At 35.9% G+C, this 23,813-nt stretch overlaps 1 protein-coding gene across 11 annotated transcripts in view; it reads left to right on the top strand.

The window, feature by feature from the left end:
* Nucleotides 1-23,813, top strand: part of HMBOX1 (homeobox containing 1) — a 176,300-nt gene that overhangs the window by 61,500 nt on the left and 90,987 nt on the right. For all 11 annotated transcript variants that reach the window (XM_050802525.1, XM_050802524.1, XM_050802520.1 and 8 more), the window contains exons 2-3: nt 12,717-12,796; nt 18,903-19,379. In XM_050802525.1, the coding sequence (XP_050658482.1) occupies nt 12,774-12,796; nt 18,903-19,379 (500 nt within the window). In that variant the 5' untranslated portion in view covers nt 12,717-12,773. The remainder of the gene's footprint in view (nt 1-12,716; nt 12,797-18,902; nt 19,380-23,813) is intronic.

Below are 23,813 nucleotides of genomic sequence, written 5' to 3'. Positions count from 1 at the left end.
ATGGAGACTATTTGCAAAGATTATGCTGATTTTTAAAAAGGCTGACTTGTGGAAGAAAAAATAAATTTAATCTTTATCAGTCCAGCCAGATGAATAGGTTGAAGTTACAGGAAACAATTTTAGAAACTATAAAAGGAAGATCTTTATCAGTAAAACTCTCCAATACGCTTTCTGGTCACTGGAAGTGTAGGAAAGGCTACATGATTATCTATAGGTCTATCAATTTTTGACAAGTACTATATGTAATAATTCTTTTGGAATAAAAATATCCATGATATGTGATATATGTAATTTTAATCACAAATCATAATGATGCTTGACTTCTTGCATAGTACTTATCAGAAGTAAACATTTGCTCCAGAGAAATGATAACAAATAGTATTTGAATCTTACATTTTGAGAAAGGTGAAGCCTACTACAGCAGAACTACAGTTCTGCTAAGAAAAGGGAAGTCCGTTAGCTGATTGACCTTGGGCAAGTAGTGTCTTGTCTTAATTACCAACCTGAAGGGATTCTGAGATTAAATGAGCTATTAAGTGTAAAGTACTTATTTCCCAGTGAGTGTCTGACCCAAAGAAGTGTTCATTAAATGGTGGTAGTAGTTTTTCTTTACCATTTTAAACTATCAAGAGGCATTATTTGAGAGATTTATATCTTAATTATCATTTTTAATTCCTGTTTCTATGGTATGTGTTTTCCTTGTGTCACCAACCATCCTTCACCCCAGACCCTCCATGTGTCTGTCTCTCAAGTCACAGCTAAATGTAGTAAGGCCTCATTTATTGGGTATTGTTTGAGGGAAAAACCGTTTGGCATGAGTGCAATACCTGCTGATTAACTTCCTAAAAGGTAAACTTGTCTTTTAGCCATTTTAGCTTTAAAAAACATAGTTTCCTGCCTGTTTAAAACAAAGATCCTAAACATGACTTTAACTTCTTGATGAGTCACTGTTATGTGTAGCTGTAATTAAATAGTTGTTTTCATTGACTTTATTTTCTTCTCTTCTGGTAGCTATCATTCCCCCCCCCCCCCCCCCCCCCCCTCCAGTGGTTAAGCCTTTTTATACTCTCCCAACCACTTTTTAAGTTTCTATGTCTAGTCTGGATTTGGAAACCAAATATTGAGCGTTTGCTAAGAATTTTATATGTTAAAATGATGAGATATCTGATACCTGGAATTTGCTTGAGAATACCTCTTGGAGCAGGGAGAGGAAGGGATATAAGATTGGCCATGATTTGCTAATTGTTCAAGCTGGATGATAGTTATATAAGCATTCATTAACTGTCTCCTCTTTCTGCTCTTTTACATGTTTGCAAATTTTCGTAATAATAACTGATTTTAAAGAACCACCAGTTAAAAATAGAGTTGTATGTTAGCTATATGCAGGCCTATGCATATTTTGTATCTTTGTTTTTATTTTTGTAAGGATTCACAGGAAAGCGTGGTATTTATCTTTGGTCAGTAGCACTGAGAGCTTAGGGGAGAGGATGTTCACTTTTCTTTTTATCCTGCTGGAGTTTATGATATTTTTTCCTCTATGAGTTGTGTTTATTTTTATATTTATGTATATATGTATTTTTTAAAAATTTATAGTCAGGAAGGAGGTTCATATTCTAGTCTGTAAATTGAAAGTACCAGTAATGTCTAATTTATGGGATTCTGAGCATTGCATACTTTTCTATTTTAAACTTTTTTGGTTTTATTTTTATAGATATTTTAGATGGGTAAAATTGGGTTCTGTGTAAGGGAATAAAAGAGCAGTAAAAGGGGCTCTGTAATGGTGTGTAAACTTTTGGGGATTCTTTTTTACTATCCAAATCTGGGCTTAAGGGTCTTACTAGTTGGTCTCTGTAGTATACCCTGTCATCTCTCCCAATGATGGCTTACTTGCTGCCTGTGCCACCCTTTCTTAATTCTTTGCTTTCTTCCAGAAGCCTTACATTCTTAATATTTCTTTCTTCCCTGATTTAAATATTCTGCCCTTTCTGTGTGTACCATTATTGAGTGAAACAGATCTGTGCCAAGCTGTACAATGTAAATTCAATTTTAAGTCACCACTAACATACTGGATTCAAAATGCAGCATTTTTTGAAGATGGGCGTATAAACTGGTGCCTCTTTGGGAGGCGATTTGACAAAATCTGTCATAACTTAAAATGTATATACTCTGTCACAACAATTGTTCTGCTAGTATTTTACCCTGATGACGTACTTACACATGTACAAAGATGTATGAAGAAGGATGGATGACAAGAAACTGTATGGTGTGTGAGTGGAAAAGAAGGAGTTTGGGGTGGGAGGTCAGCTTACCTTTCATTTTATGTTTTTCAAAGTTTACTTTTTTCTGTACCTTATACAGTAATTACTTTTTATATTCAAGAGAAAAACTAGAGTAGAATGAGCCATTGTGCCACCTGCAGGCAATACAGTATCGACAAGTTCTTATTCCTAACAGATTTTTCTTCATTATATTTTTCTTTAGAGGTCAACATTGTTGATGGTAGGCATCTTCATTGCTCAACTTGACTTCATGTAATATTTTGACAGTTCTAGTCCTTTGGTAATTAAAAGTTTATTTCTGATGGTAGGAATTTTTATAATTTTATCAAATATGCATATATATATTTGTTACATATACATATATATGTAAATGTGGCCATATACTTTTTAAAAAGTATAGTCTTTTTTTTTTTTCTTCTCAAGTTGTTTTTTTTCTTTACCTCCTTCATTTCCTTGGCTTCCCAGGCCATTCACTTTTCCTTCCTGATCATATCCTATACGCACACCCATTCTTCACCCCAGTTCCATTGTGTGTTGCTCACCTGTTCTTGTCTTCTATGCTCTTGTACATAGAGATGTGCATATGTATGTATGCCTTTAGATATGCAAACTGACGTCAGAACACACATATAAAGGGATATTTTGGTTGTAGTTTTCTTTTTTAAAATCTGATCATATTATGCTTTCTTAAAATAGCATTTTGTTTTTTACACAACACTGCATTAAATAAATTCTACCAAACCACTTGATAAAACTCTAATTCTTTTTAATGATTGGATTTATGTTAATTGATCAAAGTGTATTGTAGTTTATTTAGCCATTTCTGTATTGATTGAAACAACGCTTTGTAGAGATAAGAAATTGGGGCTGGGCATCGTGGCTTATGCCTGTAATCCCAGCACTTTGGGAGGCCAAGGCAGGTGGATCACCTGAGGTCAGGAGTTCGAGACCAGCCTGGCCAATGTGGTGAAATCCCCATCTCTACTAAAAATACAAAAATGAGCCGGGCATGTTGTTGGGCACCTGTAGTTCCAGCTACTAGGGAGGCTGAGGCAGGAGAATCGCTTGAACCTGGGAGGCGGAGGTTGCAGTGAGCCAGGATCACGCCACTGCAGTCCAACCTGGGCGACAGAATGAGACTGACTAGGAAAAAAAAAAAAAGAAATTGGAAAGTAGGTGATTTTCCTATATATATATCCCTATGTATGGTTACTTTTATTTCTGTAGAATTGATTCTCAGGAGTCGGATTGCTAAATTAAAGGTGTAAGTTCTTTAAATTTTAATATATATCACAATATTTCTTTCCAAATGATGTCATAATCACATTTAGACCAATGAAATATGGTAGCATGATTGAAGATATATCTTTTAAATTTTTACTGAAGTGACATCTCATTGTTAAGCTGTTATTTCCTTGACTTCTAGTGCATTTGAGTATTTTTTGAGTGAACTTGATAACTTGGATCTGCTCTTTCTCTACATGTCATATTTTTTTCAGTTTAACTGCTTAGTTTTTTTTTTTTTTCATAATAAGGAATTTTTAACCTTTTGTTTATCTTTTGAAGTTTCTGGTCTTTGTTAAGCATATCTACAAGACCTGTCATCTTCTAAATTTTGTTGTAGATGTGTTACTGTGATTTTTTACATTTGTCTTTATTTTGCCTGATACTTATTTTGTACATATAATATAAGATAAAAATGCAATTGTTTTTTTGCTAGATGATAACCAGTTTTTCTATTATAATTTTAAAAACTATTTATTCTCTCCTGCTGAATTAAAATGTAACCTTTGATAGCACATTGTGCCGTACTTGCTGTAATCTATAATTAAGATCTTTATTCTGTCCTGCTCCTTGTGTGTCCGTTTCTATACCAGTGCCATATTGATTTCATTACACTGGCTTTTGACTTCTCTGGTCAGAAGTCCACTTTTGGTTTTCTTCTTTTGCTCAATTTTCTTAGTAGTTCTTAAACTGTCTGTTCTAACCCCATTAAAAAGTGGACAAAAGATATGAGCAGACATTTCTCAAAAGAAGACTTACAAGCAGCCAGCAAACATGAAAAAATGCTTATCATCACTAGTCATCAGTGAAATGCAAATCAAAACTGCAATGAGATACCATGTCACACCAGTCAGAATGGCCATTATTAAAAAAGTCAAAAAACAACAGATGTTGGCAAGGCCACTGTGGAAAGCAATTTGGAGAGTCTTCAAAGAACCAAAAATAGGCTGGGCATGGTGGGTCATGCCTGTAATCCCAGTGCTTTGGGAGGCCAAGGCGGGCGGATCACCTCAGGTCAGGAGTTCCCCACAAGCATGACCAACACGGTGAAACCCTGTCTCTACTAAAAATACAGAAATTAGCTGGGTGTGGTGGTGCACGCCTGTAATCCCAGCTACTTGGGAGGCTGAGGCAGGAGAATCACTTGAACCCAGGAGGTGGAGGTTGCAGTGAGCCGAGATTGCACGACTGCACTCCATCCTGGGTGACAGAGCCAGACTCCATCTCAAAAAAAAAAGAAACACAGAACTAAAAGTGGAAAAATTCTACTCAGCAATTCCAGTATATATATCTCTGTCTCCAGTATACACACACACACACACACACACACACACACACACACACACACAGTATTTCCAGTATATGTATTTCTAGTGTGTGTATATATATATCGAGTATATATATATCCTATATATATATATCTTCAGTATATATATATTTCCTGTATATATATCTCCAGTATGTGTGTGTATATATATATGTATGTGTGTGTGAGAAAATAAAAGGATATTATATAAATAAATATTTGTTATTTTAGTGTTCTGCCAAATCATTGACAAAAAGATATTTTTCTCCTTTATTCCAATATTTTTGCCGGTTAATTGCCAGGATAGATATAAATAAAATATCCTTTTATTTCCTTTGGGTATAAACCCAAAGGAAAATATATTGTTCTACCAAAAAGACACATGCACCCATGTGTCCATCACAGCACTATACACAATAGCAAAGACATGTAGTCAGCCTAGGTCCCTATCAACAGTGGAATGGATAAAGAAAATGTACATTTACACCATGGAATACTACCCATAAAAAAGGAACAAAATTATGTCCTTTGCAGCAAGGTGGGTACAGCTGGACGCCATTATCCTATCTGAATTAATGCAGAAATAAAATTAAATACCACCTGCTCACTTATAAGTGGGAGCTACACTTTGGGTACACATGCATGTAAAGATGAGAGCAGTAGACACTGGAGACTCCAAGACAGGGGAAGGAGGAAATGAGGGGCGAAGGTTGAAAAAACTAACTTGGGTACTATGCCCACTACCTGGGTGATGGGTTCAACTGTACTCCAAACCTCAGCAGCACACAATATACCCTTGTAACAAACCTGCACATTTACCCCTTGAGTCTAAAATAAAAGTTGAAAAACAAACAAAACCTTTCTGCTCTATTAGGTCCTGTTTTTATTTATTTTTACTATTACTATTTTTTTGAGATAGCGTCTTGTCTGTCGCCCAGGCTGGAGTGCAGTGGTACAGTCTCGGCTCACTGTAGCCCCAGCTCCTGGGTTCAGGCAATTCTCCTGCCTCAGCCTTCCGAGTAGTTGGGATTACAGGTGTGCGCCACCATGCCCAGCTAATTTTTGTATTTTTAGTATAGACGGGGTTTCACCATGTTAGCCAGGCTGATCTCGAGCTCTTGACCTGAAGTGGTTGGCCTGCCTCAGCCTCTCAAAGTGCTGGTATTACAGGCATGAGCCACCACGCCCAGCCTAGGTCCAATTTTTTTTTTTTTTTTTTTTTTTTTGAGACGGAGTCTCGCTCTGCCGCCCAGGTTGGAGTACAGTGGCCGGATCTCAGCTCACTGTAAGCTCCGCCTCCCAGGTTTACGCCATTCTCCTGCCTCAGCCTCCCGAGTAGCTGGGACTACAGGCGCCCGCCACCTCGCCCGGCTAGTTTTTTGTATTTTTAGTAGAGACGAGGTTTCACCATGTTAACCAGGATGGTCTCGATCTCCTGACCTCGTGATTCGCCCGTCTCGGCCTCCCAAAGTGCTGGGATTACAGGCTTGAGCCACCGCGCCCGGCCGGTCCTATTTTTAAATTGAAAGGAAAACCTTTTGGGCTTCTTTCTCAATATAGTTATTCATAAATATTGGGAAAGGTTACCACTGTCAATGAAAATCTCTTTCCCATTCTTTTTCTAGGTGTTTCCTGCTCAATTAGAGAAACTTTTACTTTTAAATGTATTGTATCATATCTCAATTTAATACTTTCTTTTATTTCAGGGTTTTGTTTTGTTTTTAAAGATACCGGTTTTGCTATATTGCCCAGGATAGTCTTGAACTCCAGGCCTCAAGCAGTCCTCTTGCCTCAGTGTCCTGAGCTGCTGGGATTACAGACATGAGCCCCTACACACAGTTAATTTTCAGTTTTTTGACAATGTAATTGCTTGAGTTTTCTAGACATTGTTTTGCCAAATCATTGACTAAAAGATATTTTTCTCTTTTATTCCATTATTTTTGCCAGTTAATTCTTTTCTGTGTCTTACCATTTTTCCTATAAACTTTAAGTCAGTGTTTACTTATAAAGGATTTAGTGGGCGTCTCACTCTAATTCCTAATTTTATTCATTCAATTTATTGAATAGGTAATAACAATCACATGGTTAAAATAATTTTTTTAAAAAGCTTCCTATGAACAGCTTTCTTCCCATTCCTCTCCATAATCTCTCTAGTTCCCAACCCCGCATTCAAAGTAACCACTGTTATTGGATCTCTTCCACGGATTATTTTATGCATATAAAAGTGAAATTACACACATATATACTCTATATATTTATTGTGTGTGCATGCAATCTTAATTTTATTTGAAATGCTTTTAGTGTTTTGCTGTTTAGAATAATATTTTCCCTTCTTATGTTTTTATCAGTGTTTTTTTTCTAGCCGCCTTTTCCATAGAGTTTTTTCTTTAAAATGGCTGCTAAGTTTTGCTGAATGCCTTTTCAACATCTATTGATGTAACCATATAATTTCTCTGCCTTAAATGTGTTGACATATTGGATTATGTTGATTCCTAAAAATGAACCACTCTTGCATTTCTGCGTAGATTATAGTGGTATACAGTGAACCCCCCTTATCCACCGGGAATACATTCTGAGACTCCCAGTAGATGCCTGAAACTGCAGATAGTATCAAACTCTATGTATACTGTGTGTGGATTTCATTTTCCTTCTTCACAGTTTCACAGAAGATTCATTCTTATAGTTCTTAGTAACCTCAGCATATGATTTTTTTTTTTTAACTTAAATTGAGAACTTTCACCTTTTCACTGAAAGGAAGCACTTTTGGCTTCTATTTGGTGTATTGAAATTGCCAGCATCATTATTCTTGAGCTTTGGGGCCATCATTCTGTAGAATAAGGATTACTTAAACAGGGGCACTGTTAGATACCAGGACAGTCAGTGTGATAATCTAGAGAGCTAGTAAGTGACTAAGGGGCAGGTAGGGTCTACAGTGTGGATGCCCTGAAGGAGGGGCATGAGGTTTCTAAGTTACTAAGAGTGGCTCAAATTTTAAAACTCACGAATTGTTTATTTCTGGAATTTTCCACGTTATATTTTCGGACCATGGTTACTGCAGGTTACTGAAACCACAGAAAGCCAAAGTAAAACAGCAGATAAAGTGGGGGACTACTGTATTATTTCTCATATGTCCTGCACTCTATAGTCTAATGTGAGTTTTTCCTTAGAACTTTTACATTTAATTTTTAAGTGAAATGGCATGTTCTGTGTACTACCTTTATTAGGTATGCTATTGAATAATTCTGGCTTCATAAAATGGATTGGAACATTTCCTGTATTTTTCTATAGTTTAGTATTATTAGAATTCTGTTTTTAAAATAGATTGAATCTGCTGAGAACTCAGCTGATTTTGATGCCTCTTTGTATAGATTCTTAATTGCCTTTATTTTACGCTATCTGGTTCAACTAAAGAATTTATTTTTTGGTCAATTTTGATATATTCTATTTTACTGGGAAATCGTTTTCCTCTTTTAGGTTTTTAAATGAATTGTCATGCAGTTGCATTTATAATTTCTTAGGGTTTTTTTTCCCCAATACCATGGCTGTATTTTTCTTTTCATTCTGAATCTTAGCAGTTTTTTTCTCTCTCTTTTCTTTATTAGACTTTGTGTAATTATTTAATAGTCTTTCAAAGAGCCAACATTTGGACTTATGCCTTCCGTAGCTTCATTTTATATTAATTTCAACTAGTATTTCTTGGTTTCATTTTTCTAGCTTATTTTGATGTATAGTATTTTATTTTTCTAGTTTTTTAAATACTGTTTTTTCTTTTGACTTTTAAAAATATTTAGGCTGTAAATTTTAGAACAGTAAGAATATGAATTTTAAAATATTAAAGTCTTTAAGGCCATACATTTACTTCTAAATACAACTTTTGTTGGGTCATTTGGGTTTTCTGGGGTTTTTTTCCCCCCTCAAGGCGGAGTCTTGCTCTGTCACCCAGGCTGGAATGCAGTGTCGCTCACTGCAGCCTCCGCCACCCAGGTTCAAGCAGTTCTGCCTCAGCCTCCTGAGTAGCTGGGATTACAGGTGCGTGCCACCACGCCCAGCTAATTTTTGTATTTTTAGTAGCGGCAGAGTTTCACTGTGTTGGCCAGGCTGGTCTCGAACTTCTGACCTCATGATCTGCCCGCCTCGGCCTCCCAAAGTGCTGGGATTACAGGCATGAGCCACCGTTCCTGGCCTGGATTTTCGTTATGAATAATAATCCTCTTTTTTTGTCACAGTGTATAGCTATGTGGATCATAATTTCCTTTGTGATTTCTTCTTTGATCCAAGGGTTATTTATGACTATCTTGTAGTTTATAAGTAGTTATTTTTGTACATTTTTCCCTAGATTGTTTGGATTATATATATGAAATTAAACCTTTTGTTTTACCATGTTTGTGATAAATTATGGTAGTGGACAAAGAAAAAAAAAAACTTCTTTGTTAAAAGGTTTACAAAGTATCTTTTTATCTTTAAAATTATGTTTATTGATAATACAGCAAATTTCTTTTTAAAATTTTCTCCAGCTATATTTGTTCATTCTAAAAGGTATACTGAAATAACTCATTTATATTTTTAAAAACAAAATTATTAAAGTTGTTACGATTTTTGCTTTATTACCTCTCGTTATTTGGTCTTTGTGTTTGTAACTCTTATATCTTGGTCATAAACTGTATATTTTATAATTGTATAATCTCTTTTTCTTTTCTTTTCTTTTTGTTTTTGGAGACCAAGTCTTGCTCTGTCGCCAGGCTGGAGTGCAGTGGCATGATCTTGGCTCACTGCAACCTCTACCTCCCAGGTTCAAGCGATTCTCCTGCTTCAGCCTCCTGAGTAGCTGGGACTACAGGTGCATGCCACCACGCCCAACTAATTTTTGTGTTTTTAGTAGAGACGGGGTTTCACCATGTTAGCCAGGATGGTCTTGATCTCTTGACCTCATGATCTGTCTACCTTGGCCTCCCAAAGTGCTAGGATTACAGGCATGAGCCACCACGCCCGGCCTCTCTTTTTCTTTTATAGGTTGCTTGTTTTCTATGACCAGGTGCTTGAATGTGATCCAACATCCATAAATTTATATCCCTAATGCCTTTTAATATAAGGTTTTTATTATAATGTTCTACTTTTTTATTGTGTTGAAATATGCATAACATAAAATCTACCATTTTAACTTATATAGTTCAGTGTCATTAAATACATACAGTATACAGCAGTCACCACCATCCATTTCCAGAACATTTTCATCCTCACAGATTGAAACTCTGTACCCTTAAGTAATAACTTCTCATTATTCCTTGCCCATTTTACCGGTCATTCTACTTTCTGTCTCTCTGAATTTGACTACTCTAGGTACCTCATGTAAATGGAATCATATAATATTTGACCTTTTGTGATTGGGTTGTTTCACTTAGCATAATGTCTTCAAGGTTCATTCATGTTTTTGTGTCAGAACTTCCTTCCTTTTAAAGGCCGAGACAATATTCTGTTGTTTATATATATATCACATTTCATTTATCCATTTATCTGCCAGTGGACATTTGGGTTATTCCCACCTTTGGCTTTTGTGAATAATGCTGCTGTGAACACAGCCTGATTCCACTTCTTTTGGATAGATATCCAAAAGTGGAATTGCTGGATCATATGATAATTCTGTATTTAGTTTTTTGAGGAACTGACATACTGTTTTCCATAGTGGCTTCACCATTTTGCATTTCAGCCAGTAACATACAAGGATTCCATTTTCTCCACATCATTGCCACACTTGTTGTTTTATGTTTGTTTTTTAAATAATAGGCATTCAAATGGGTGTGATTGTATTTTGCTTTTTTGTTTATTTATTTATTTATTTATTTTTGAGACAGAGGACTCACTGTGTTGCCCAAACTAGCCTTGAACTCCGGGCCTCAAGCGATCCTCCTGCCTCAACCTCCTAAGTAGCTGTGATTACAGGTGTGAGCCATTGCACTCAGTGTGGATGTGATCTTAATACCCATTTTGATTTAATTCTTAATCTATTTTTAAAATAACTTCAAAACATCTATCAATTAGAAAAAAAATAGTCTGTCTCCTCTGCCAGAAGAGCTTTGTGAAATTGAGAGAATTCATAACATCTTGTTTGCTTGGTCCTCTGTTTTTAGAACATTTTGTTTTTGTAGAATATTTTAAGCCCATTTATGTCTGAAATATAACTGACAAAATTCAGTGTCTTATGGTTACATAAATTTGTATCAGTGACTTAATCTGTTTTCTTGTCTGTTAAATCAGGGTCTTTGATGATAACTTCCTAGCATGGAAGTTATCAAAGGATCCCCTCTAGAAGGGGATCCTGACCTTTATTCTATTTTCATGGTGCATGCTACATGCTAAACATGCTACATGTAAACATGCTGCATGGTTCTCATGATTACAGAATAAAGGCCAGGATCCCCTTCTAGATCATCTACTCCTCACACATACTGTGTTAAAGGCCAGCAACACAAGCCTACTGATTACCTAAATAAATCTCATAATTTCTTTTCACTGTTCCCTCTTCCTGGAATCTTTCCTCCAATGATTCTCACCTCCCTCTATGCCTTGATGTTGTGGAAGTCTTGTTCTAATCCTCAAATAACAGCCAGATTTCACTCTAAGAAATCTTCCTAGTTCTCTCTAACCTAAATTAGTTTCTGGATTGTTATTCATATAAACGTTTTATTTTTAGTCTTTCTTTAATGTTATACTTTTTATTCGAGAGAGGCGTGTCTATAATTTTTGTCCCTAGTCTCTATTCTCCCCACCTTCTGCCATTTAATGAGCTCCTAAGCCCCTCTACTGTTGGGACCATATCTTACTCATATTTTGGTTCTTGTGTCTATGCCAGGAAAGCAGGTGCTTCATATGTTTTAACTGAATTTGAGCAGATAGTGAAAAATGTGTTTTGACCAGTAATCATTTTTGTGTCTTTGGTTTACTATTTTGCTTAGGAACTACAATGAGGAACAATTTCAGTAGTTTCATTTTGTACTTTATATCTACTTTTTTAGGACAGGTTCACCCCCCTAGCCCAAGATGGAGTTTCGCTCTGTGGCCCAGGCTAGAGTGTAATGGTGCAATCTCGGTTCACTGCAACCTCCGCCTCCCAGGTTCAAATGATTCTCCTGCCTCAGCTTCCCAAGTAGCTGGGATTACAGGCATGTGCCAGCACGCCTGGCAAATTTTGTATTTTTACTACAGTTGGGGTTTCGCCATGTTGGTCAGGCTGGTCTCGAACTCCTGACCTCAGATGATCCACCCGCCTTGGCCTCCCAAAGTGCTGGGATTACAGGTGTGAGCCACCGCGCCTGGGCCTGTCTTTTAAGTGGGCAAGAAAATTATCTACAACAGGATCTTCATTAATGCTACAATTTAGAACATACAAATGTGAAAGGTTTCTAACTTTACCTTGTACATTTTGCATATATCATTAGTCATTGTTGGACACTTCAGCCATGCATAATGTAATTCAGTACTGAATGTGTATTTTAATGTGAGAGTTTTTGACATCAACATTTTTAACTTTTGTCTAATTTATAATCTTAACTTAGAGTTAATGGAAATCAGTGCCTCTATGGCTATGGTTTTAACCAGCTAATAAGTTGTCTTCATGATCTTTAGCTTCTAAACAATGAATAGTAAATACCATTTTTTGTGAAGATCTGTGTCTGAATTGAAAGGGTTCAAACTGTATAGTGAATAAAGCAGTAGAATGCAAATCAGAAGACATAATATTTAACATGATTAGCTAGTGTTAACTTTTGATATCCATAAGTTATATAATTAAAATTTTTATTCAACACTTGATTAACATAAATATTTCTCAATTTTCTATCTTTGTTCTACAGAATGGTAGATAACGCAGATCATCTCTGGAAAGGATATTGATCCACCTCATGTAAAGTATGCTCAGTTCCTTTCCAGTGGTGTAAGTATCAAGTCCTTCTTGATTTTTATCCTCATAGTCATTTTAATAAAGTTAAGATGTCATTATGATTATGATCCAGATTCGACAATGGGTGTTCGTAGAGTTGAAAAGTTTTTTTAGGAAATGAATCAAATGGTATACCTTTTTGACATTAAGGTGAATAAGTGTCGTGATCATGTGGTGAGAAATGAATCTTTAAATCTATCAGCCTTCTCTTACCATTTCTGTTTTCAGCTTTGAATTTTGACATTAATTTTAAATTGAATATAAAATTACTTATTATTTTTAACTGCTTAAAGCTTAGAAGCATCCAAGATAGATGGCTAACAGTTCAAGAGAGCTAGTATTGGATTCCTTGTGACAAGCAGACTACTGGAAGCATACACCTTCATGTTGCCTTTTGTGTGAAAACTCCTAGCACCTTAACCATTTTCCTTTACCTGCTGGGGGCATGATAATGTAGTTAAGCCTATTAGCTAATGTGCTAGCCTTTATTTGGAGTCAGGCAGAAAATACAAATTGAGATAGTGGTATTGTGTTGAGAGTGTTTTTGTGCTAGGATATGAACTATAACCACCAGTTCATATTAAATAGGCTTTTGAATAAAAGTATTCCGGGAATTTCAGATATTAGAGAAGACAGAGTATCTATTAGCTCATTAAGTGCATCTTTAGAGTCTAATGCAGAGTGCCTTTAGCATAAGTATTTTCTAAAATTTGATGGAGTCTCCACTTTGCTTAAATTTCTTCCGTTTTGGTTGACAGTTCTATAAAACAATAAGTAGATATTAAGAGAGGTTTTCCTTATTATTTAGTCTTTTCATTATAGTTCCCCCCCACCCCAATAGATTCTATGACACAATGAAAAGTTTCTGGAACAGACCTAGAAGATGTGAACTGTAGCCTGACTTTCTGCTAAGTAGCTATATCCTTGGGAAGGCACTTCACCTCTTTGGGCCTTAGTTTCCCTCCCTACTTTTTAAAAAATTTTATTTGCTAAAAGCTGTTTTCAATCTATCAGCCTTCTCTTTTATCATTTCTATTTTCAACTTTGAATTTTGACATTAATTTTAAATTGAATATAAAATTACTTATTATTTTTAACTGCTCAAAGCCTAGAAGTTTCTGAGATAGATGGCTAAGCATTCAAGAGAGTTAAGATGTCTAATGGCTATTGAAAATAGTAAGATGTCTAATACTTACTGAAATGAATGTAAGCATCATGAAGCTGTGAAATTTTGCATGATTTGTTCCTTGTTGTGTCCTCTGTGCCTCACATAGGATCTGTTACATAGTAGGCACTCAATAAATGTTACTTAAATGGATGGTTTTTGTCTAAATAGTCTCCAGTTTTCTCATTCCACACCTAATTTATATCTCCCTGTATAAATGTGCATGTTTGTACTTGGATTTTTGTTACTTATGGTAGAAATAAGATGATCAACCTATGATTTCATGAATCACAGTGTTTATTGCCATACAAAGAGAATTTTTTCTTGACTTAACAATACTTAAAGATGGGGAGAGTAACATGGACAGACTTCACAGGGAATACACTCAATAGATGAGGTACATTAACCACATTGTGAGTGTGTTCCAAAGCTATTAAAGTGTCTTTGCTCAATTATGATGAAAGGAGGCCTCTGTGTTCAAGTGAAGGCTAAAAGTGGAAGTGTGTACCTTTATATGAGCAGTTCTTGGGAGAAACTGATTTGACCACCATAGCTGAGATCCAAGACCACAAGTAAGGCCCCTCATTGCTAGAAAGTGCTGGCCTGCAAAGTGTAAAAGCTTTGAGGTCTTTTGCAGCCTGAGCTCTCCGGTTTTGGAGAAGCCGCTGACAGAGTAGCCCTGCCACAGCCTAAGCTCCCAAAGTGTCTGTTAAGCTCTTGAGTGTATATGTATTTTGAAGTCCAGTAGTTGTGACAGTAACTCACATATACAGTTTGATATGAGGTGACATTCCTGAGAGGATGGAGAGTTCACTCTCTGATAAAAATATTGTGATTGACTCTAGAGTGTGTTAAATTATCATGCAGTAAATATCATGTATGCAAAACAAAACTAACCTATTTTGCCTAGTCATTCTAGATAATAAAAATAAAGAGCAGAATTGCGCTAAAGAAAAAGCTGTTATTCAATAAAATTTTACTAACTGTTGGTGCTTTACAAGTAAGGTAGTAATGTCCTTTCTACCCATGTTATTTCAAGGTTAATTATTTGTGAATGCTTTAATCTTCTCTGCTCTATATGTTTGTAGAATTTAGCTTATGAAGTTATATTCTGGACCTCATGCCTTATCCAAGAAGGGTTTAGGTACATATTCAAGTCAGGATAAAATGTATTGTGGAAAGTTATTATGGTCTTATGGTATGATATTTTCTTAGAATATCAGTTTATGAACTGAGCCATAATTCCTGAATTTAATTGTTCTTTTATGCCTTAAACATTCTCTGTTATTACAGTGTTGAAATTCTTCTCACATCATTTTCAATTATTGTTGGCCTGAGTCTGCATTCAGATTAGTAATTTAAAGTGAAAGATGTTCCTTATCCTGTGAACAATCCTGTGCAAAAGAAAATTAATTCAATTCTTACATGTTATCTTTTTCTGTTATAAAAGAATTGCTGGTATCATGGACTTAGATGACCTTTGTAGGTCATTTACTGCCATAAATTCGTGATTATGTGCTTAAACTAGGTAAATTATGAGAAATAAAATTTTGAAATGCCAGTGTATATGCCTTTGTTTATATTAGTACACATTGGAACATTGTTCTCAATATCCAGGAGAGCTTCTAGTGTCAGCGTTTTCTCAGTAAAATATCGTATCTTCAGTGTCACATGCATGCTTTGATCTTGTTTGTTACGCTCTTAATCGTTTTGTAGTGATCATATGAATGATCATTCTAGCAATTGTGGATCATTTTGCTTTAGGTTATGTTTGCATTAGGGACCTCTCAGTGCAGGGCACAGACATCTAATTTGAACAAGGTGATACATAAAGGGAAATGTATTCTCTGATGAAACAAAACAGCAAGAAGAGCAGGGATGTATCAGGGGCTTAGGGATTATTGGAACAAGGGATATGAGCACTGCACAGCTTTTGCCATCGGTCTGTTCTAAGTTTCTTGGTATGTCCGCTTCATCTTCCCATGAACTAGCTGCTTCCGTATAATAAGGAATTTACCAGACTAATATCTTCCTGAAACCGAGCACAGTTATGGTGACTGTTCATCTTTCCCCTCGTCTGACTAGAAAATTGTGGGGAGAGCAAGGTTTGGCTTTCTTGTGCGCCCACCCCACTGGGCAGAAGGTGGGGTATTATGAGTGATAGCCCAAGAACATGTGCTTGAAAACAATGAGGTGTTCTAGGCAGACAAAGTAATAGGTGGCCTATTGTTTCTCCTTTTATGACTTGGAATAAAAGTGGTTCTAATAGTCAATGAATCTGAAATGACATAAAATATTAGATTGTTTTACATGCTGTGAAATCTTTAGTTTTGACAATTTTAATTCAAGTGTTAGAATGGATACTTTTCAGTAATAAGTGAAAGTCATATAACTTACTTTTGTTTTATGCTAATACAGAGTGCTGCTCCATACCAGGAATAGTTTGAAGAACTGTATACAGATAACTAACTGCTCTGATGTGAATACTGTAGGAAAATACTGTGATTGGGAATTTTTGTCCATATAATAAAACAGTTATTGAAGTCATCTAAAGTAAGATCACTTTATGAAATACTTTGATAACATGAAGGCTGAAGATAGCAACAAACAGGTCTACTTCATTTTCAAGGGAAAATAATAATGTTTATGTTTAATATTTTTCATTACAAAATATTGTGGGGGGAACTTAGGCCATCAAGAAAGAATATACTAATCATGAAAATAGGTCTTTTTAAAATGATGCCTAGCTTGTTACAAGTGAGTATTGGAAGAAATCAGACCGTAACATTTGTAGGTGTAGGTCAGATACTGTGGCCCGTGGGCACAAATGGCCTGCAACATGTTTAGGTCCACAGAATATGTGTGTTTGGTTGTGTTTTATTTTAATGAGCTTGTTTTTAAAACTAGGGAGATTTCATCTAAAGTTCTAGATTTCCGCCTACTTATTTTAAAAAGAATTTGAAAGATAAAACAATCAGTAAAATGGATTAGACTATCCAAAGGTAATGCAGATTCATATGGAAATTGTGTATATGATAAAGGCAGCATTTCACATCAGAGGAGAAGACAGATATTCAATAAAAACATATGACATCTAGCTGTCCATTTGGGATGAAATAAAACCCCAATTTTTTATACTTGTTAAGTCAATAAAAATTCTAGATGGAGCAAAGATTTTAAATGTAGAAAACTATTACTAGGACCCCTAGGTTCATCAGTAATTAGAGTAGTTTTATCTAAATGGCTTTAAATGAGACTTAAAGGAGTAGAATAGCCTGTGTCCCATATCATATGTTTCCAGTTAAGTCCTGCAAGGTATTGTAAAGGAGAATGATGTGTGCTTTTGGAGTCAATAAGATCTAGGCTTAAATCTTTTTCCTAATGTTTACTCAGATTTTTTGTAAGGTATAAAACTACTCTGAGCCTTAGTTTCCTCAACAATCAATCCATCAACATAAAATGAAATGAATAAAGAACATCTACCACGAGAATTGCTGTGAGAATTGGATGAGATTATGTTATGTGTGAAACTCTTACCCAATACCTGCCTAGAAGTGACTGTTCAATAAAGTTTTCGTGTAGAAGGACAAAGAAACAGTGAAACTTTCAATAGCTGTGGGGCACTGGCCCAGAGCAGATGTTTGTTTGAGAAAAGATGAAAAAACTTGACATCTATTTCCATCTGCAAACACTTATTGAGAGCCTATGCATGCCATGCATTATATTTGGCACTAGAACAATAAATATCAAAATAAAAGAGATTACCACTTCAAAAAATCTTGAATGGGAAAGTCAGGTCTTATAAGAAAGTAATTCAAGGCCGAGCATGGTGGCTCACACCTGTAATCCCAGCACTTTGGGAGGCCGAGGTGGGCGAATCACCTGAGGTCAGGAGTTTGAGACCAGCCTGACCAACATGTTGAAACCCCATCTCTACTAAAAACACAAAAGTAGCCAGGCTTGGTGGCAGGTGCCTGTAATCCCAGCTACTCAGGAGGTTGAGGCAGGTTGAACCCAGGAGGTGCAGGTCGCAGTGACCCAAGGCCGCGCCACTGCACTCCAGCCTGGGTGACAAGAGCGAAACTCTGTGTCCAAAACAACAACAACAACAACAACAACAACAACAAAGGAATTCAAGCAGTGAGAATTTTTACAGTGTTTGACTACTCTCTTAATATTGTTATTCACCCTAAGAAAACATTTTCTGATATGCTGCAGTATCTTGTGCTAGTTAAAGGAAACATGTAAAAGTAATTTCCTAAGAAAAATGAATAGCATTGTCTGGCTACAACCACGAAATATCTTTCTCAGGGTAGCTATTAAGAGAGAATGCATTACCAGAGATGAAAAACTTAGGAAATTGCTAAGTAGTGAATGAAATGGTGCTTTTTTTTTTTTTTTTTTTTTTAATGTACCTCTCTTTTCCACTTAAATCATTTGTTTTCACTAAATGAGGTTGTAGAGAATTCCTAGGTCTGTGTAGCTAATAGTTGGTAAATAATATAATACAAACTATTTTTTCAGCAATTTTCCATTAATACTCTAATGTAGAGTAATCCACTTGAGATGGGCAAAACACTTCTGAGTTATCACATAGCCTGGGTTTAATGCATTCCATGTACCTAATCTGTTGTTTTGGTATTATTTACATAACTAAAATTTTGGTTCTGATATTTTCCAAAATTGAGGAAAATGTAAATTGTATGCCATATGAAATTAGGTTTTATGTTATACCTATGTTCACCTACTAACACATTTAGTATCTGTACCAATCCATTTGCCATGGCACAATCATTCTAGCATGGGACATGCTTTCATTTTCAATAAAGAAGCTTGTGTATAAATACTGCATCTTCTGAACATTCTCTAATGATATGTGCTTTGGTAGATACTGTCAATAAAGAGACTTCTTTTTATCTTTTTTTTTTTTTTTAGTTTGCTGGAAACCATGTCTCATTATACAGATGAACCCAGATTTACCATAGAGCAGATAGATCTGCTTCAGCGACTTCGGCGTACTGGAATGACTAAACATGAAATTCTCCATGCCTTGGAAACTTTGGACCGTCTTGATCAAGAGCATAGTGACAAGTTTGGAAGAAGGTCCAGCTATGGAGGAAGTTCATATGGGAATAGTACCAACAATGTCCCAGCATCTTCCTCTACAGCTACAGCTTCCACACAGACGCAGCATTCGGGAATGTCCCCATCACCTAGCAACAGTTATGATACTTCCCCGCAGCCTTGCACTACCAATCAAAATGGGAGGGAGAATAATGAGCGATTATCTACATCCAATGGAAAGATGTCACCAACTCGCTACCATGCAAACAGCATGGGTCAGAGGTCATACAGTTTTGAAGCCTCAGAAGAGGACCTAGATGTAGATGATAAAGTGGAAGAATTAATGAGGTTAGTGACTTTGCTTATTCAGAGTCCCTAGAAACATCTGTATTCTTAGATTGTTTTAAAGTAGTATGCTGCATTTCAGCTACTTAGCTATAAGAACTGTAACTTCCTTCTCCCACCTTTGGAGATGAAAGGAAGTTCAAGCTTTATGTTTTTAATTTAAATTTTCTCTTCTTTACTTCAGCCCTTTCTCTTTGCTGCTTGATAAGTCTTTTCCATTCTCTTTATCAAACACTAATCTTCTCTATGACTCTACTAGCTTATTTCTGACTAACAGACACATTCTAATCTTGAAATCTGTAGTAAGTACTTTTTCTGAGGGATAATTTTATCTTGATACAGAATACATACACTCTTAATTTTTCTCTCCAACATTCTAATCAAGAAAATAATTTGGGGTACCTATTATATAGGTTCTAATTTTAGCAATAGATGACACACACACTCACACACACATATACACACATTGTCTTATAAATGTAAGAACTCTTAGAGTTTTAAACACTGAGAAAAGAAATCTACTTTTTTTTTTGAGATGGAGTCTTGCTCTGTATGCCCAGGCTGGAGTGCAATGGCGCCATCTCAGCTCACCTCAGTCTCCGCCTCCCAGGTTCAAGCAATTCTCCTGTCTCAGCCTCCCGAGTAGCTGGGATTACAGGCATGCACCACCACGCCCAGCTCTTTTGTATTTTTAGTAGAGACGGGGTTTCTCCATGTTGATCAGGCTGGTCTTGCACCCCTGATCTCAGGTGATCCATCTGCCTCAGCCTCCCAAAGTGCTGGGATTACAGGCGTGAGCCACCAAGCCCGGCCCACAAGAAATCTACTTTCAACAGAGATAATTAGGAAAGGCTTCACACTGGACCCTGGGACGCTTTGAGGGTAACACCATGTGTTTTCCATTATTGTGCCTCCAGGATCTGGAACTTTCCCTGGCACATGGTAAGGGCCTAATATGTTTAATGAATGGGTAACCTTGACCTAAATGGTAAAGAATAGCATTTGTTTTTAAAATACAGGAACTTTATTTAAAATTAAGGGACTAGTAAAGGGTAGAAAAGGCAAGGCGTGTCTTCAGTCTGATAAAAATTACTGACGGGTAAGACAATGTAATAAGAATAATATATTAGGAAACAATACAGGTTTTGGGAGACTTTGAGTTCATACTAGTTTATTTACTTTTGTTGGAATTGAGGAGTTTTGTAAAAACTCCTCTAGGAATAGAGATGATAAAGGTATTGTTTTCAGTAGATTTCCACTACCATAGAAGGGAAAGAGCCTGCAAATAAATTAGCTACAGTAGATAATGAAAGAAACTGTAGCAGGAATTTGTCAGAAATAAAAATAGTACCTGTAAGTATCTTATAATTCTTCCTAAAGATTTTTAAACTTCAAGATTGAATAGTAGTGACACATAATATTGCCACTTGGAAGATCTGTCCAATAGTACCACAATGTTGAAATATCCTTCAAACTGTCCTGAATTTATTTTTAGGTAGATCTTTATTATATGAAATTCTGTGCTAAATCAACTATTTTATCTGGATTTCAGATACAGTATAAATAAAGTATAATATTAATACCTGTAATGAATAATATGATACAGCAGTTACAGTTACAAGTCATTGTTTTGTTTTGTTTTGTTTTTTTGAGACGGAGTCTTGCTCTGTCACCCAGGCTGAAGTGCAGTGGTGTGATCTCGGCTCATTGCAACCTCTGCCTCCTGGGCTGAAGTGTTTCTCCTGCTTTAGCCTCCCGAGTAGCTGGGACTGCAGGCATGTGCCACCACGCTCAGCTAATTTTTTTAAAAGTTAAAAATAAAAGAGATCAGTTTGAGTTTGAATTCTTTTTCATGTGTTAAAGTAAGTGACCGAAGTTCAGGTGTTGCTTTTGAATTTAACGTTGTTAAGATTAAGAGGGAGAACCATTTGGGCAAAGAAGTTACTTCACTCATTGAAACATAACAAGATTAGCTTTTAATTATTCTGAGTAGAGAGGATATCAAAAATTTTAAAAGGATGCCAACCTGGTTTTTTCGGTGGTGTTGCTGTTCATCAGTTTTGATAAGCTTTTGACATAACAGTTAATTCTTAAACGTGTATAAGACTAACAAGAAGTATGGGAAAGCTCGTTAGTAAAAGTCTCTAGAAGATTGTTTGGAAAAATAAAGGTCTAAAAACTTGACTTTTAACTCATAGGTTGGCATGATGTTTTAATTCAAATATATGCTCAAACTAAACGAAAACCTATTTAGCAATGACTGGGATTTGTAGTTAAATCCTGTAATTACACCCATTCCAGTTTCACTGTGAAATATATACAGGTTTATACTTTGTTATCAGTATTTATGTACTACCAGTTGTCGCTTAATCAGGACACTTGATCTTTTTCCATTTCTCTGCTTCTTTATTAGAACTGCTCCTTTGGGTTCTCTTGATCATCTTGGGGTCTCAATGGTCCTTCTAGATCTCTCTGGTTCTCTGCCATTGCACCCTCACCCACTGCTGCACTCCTGCTTTCCTCCATTGTGTCCGTCTCTTACGCTTCTCAGGTTGTAGATAATAACAATCCTTGGATCAGTGGGAAAGTTTATTGGATGACATTGTCACTTATTAAAATCATGATGTGAGGTTGATCAGAGAAACTGAGATTCACAAAAATTAAATACTTTGCTCAAGAGAACTTCAATATTAAGTGGCAGAGCCTAAATTATGTCTTTATTATCAATATATCACTAGTGTACATTGCCTCTCCAAATAAATTTTTCGTGTCTGTAGATTTTAATAAGATTTTAGGAAAGGTGGTTAATTAACATAAGACAAAGTATGAATTGCCTTAATGGGCTTCACATCCCCCTCCCCCATGATATTTGCTGCTTCAAAACAATCACTTACCATGTGAATTTTTATTTAGTGGAATGTTAGAGAAATATTTTGAGCGGTGGATCTTTCTGAGTATTCTGTGCTCTTTTAGGAATATACTGCCCTTGCTGATCACTAGATGCTATAGGCCCGCTGGAAGTGGTGGTCTCTGGTGGGGGAGCCTGGATATCTGAATGCTTTCCTGTCTCCTTTTCTACCTGTGTGCTTCACCTCTTGCTTGTTCACATTCCTCAACTCAAACATAAGACGTAGTTTTAAAAATCTTATAATTCATTCACTTTACAAATTTCACTCCTAAAAATTTCAAGATACATAATGGAGATTTTTTTTTTTTTTTTTTTTTTTTTTGAGACAGAGTCTCACTCTGTCAACCAGGCTGGAGTGCAGTGGTGCAATCTGGGCTCACTGCAACTTCTGCCTCCCAGGTTCAAGTGATTCTCATGTCTCAGGCTCCCTAGTAGCTGGGATTACAATGTGCACCACTACCCCCAGCTAATTTTTGTATTTTTAGTACAGACGGGATTTCACTATGTTGACCAGGCTGGTCTCGAACTCCTGGCCTCAAGTGATCCTCCCACCTCGGCCTCCCAAAGTGCTGGGATTACAGGCATGAGCCACCGTGCCCAGCCCATAATGGAGATTTTTTTGTATAACTTCATCAAGTTATAATTGTACACCTTATCAACTCATTAAGAAACAGTGAGAAAGTAGCTTTCACTTTTTTCGTTTTTGAGTTAGGTTAAAAAAATAAAGGTAAACTAGGATATGAATTTAACAGATTGTTGAATATAACATTTTAGGAAGGACTTTAAAGCCAGAAATAACTGTTTTACATATTAATGTTTAAAAATGTATCTATTAATATATAAATATATGTGTAGGGGTATGTGTGTATACACATCTGCTAATATAGTGTATAGATACTAGTGTGTGTTTTATGTACATATTATGATATAATTTAAATATAATTTAATTTATCAGAATTTGTTAATAATGCCATACATTAAATATATTATTCTTAACCACCCATGTACTAAATTTTATGATATGTTAGTATTTTGTATAAAACTGAGGCTTTATTCTAAGTTGGTTATCTATAGGCTAAGTATTTTACTTGCATAGGCAGGATGTGCATGTTCTGTAGATAAGACAAAATGGTCATGATATCCAGTTACTATGTTATTGATACGTATATAGTAACTTTTATTTTTGAGTGAATTTTTAAAATTTAAAGTTATACTTTGTCTCCATGGGTAAAAATGTATGGGGATAGGTTTTATTCAAATGTGAAAGAAATTTGTACATCATTGTATTTTTCCAAGTGTGAAATAGTCTGTCTTGGCAGGTGTTGCTTCATCTCTGGAAGTCTTTCAGATAGATGATTACCTTTCAGAGATCCTAAAAAATGTACAGTGTATATTAACTATGAATATATGGAAGATCTTAAAGCATATCATTTTTAAAACAGGTGGTCTTTATTATTCTTTGTTCTAGAAAAGGAAGCAATGTCATTTCGAACTACTATAAATAATTCTTTTCCTTTCTGATTTGGTAA

Source organism: Macaca thibetana, chromosome 8 (genome assembly GCF_024542745.1).
Source record: "Macaca thibetana thibetana isolate TM-01 chromosome 8, ASM2454274v1, whole genome shotgun sequence".
Classification (NCBI taxonomy): Eukaryota; Metazoa; Chordata; class Mammalia; order Primates; family Cercopithecidae; genus Macaca; species Macaca thibetana.
The sequence above is the reverse complement of the archived record's forward strand: the minus strand, read 5'-3'. Positions and strand labels throughout refer to the sequence as shown.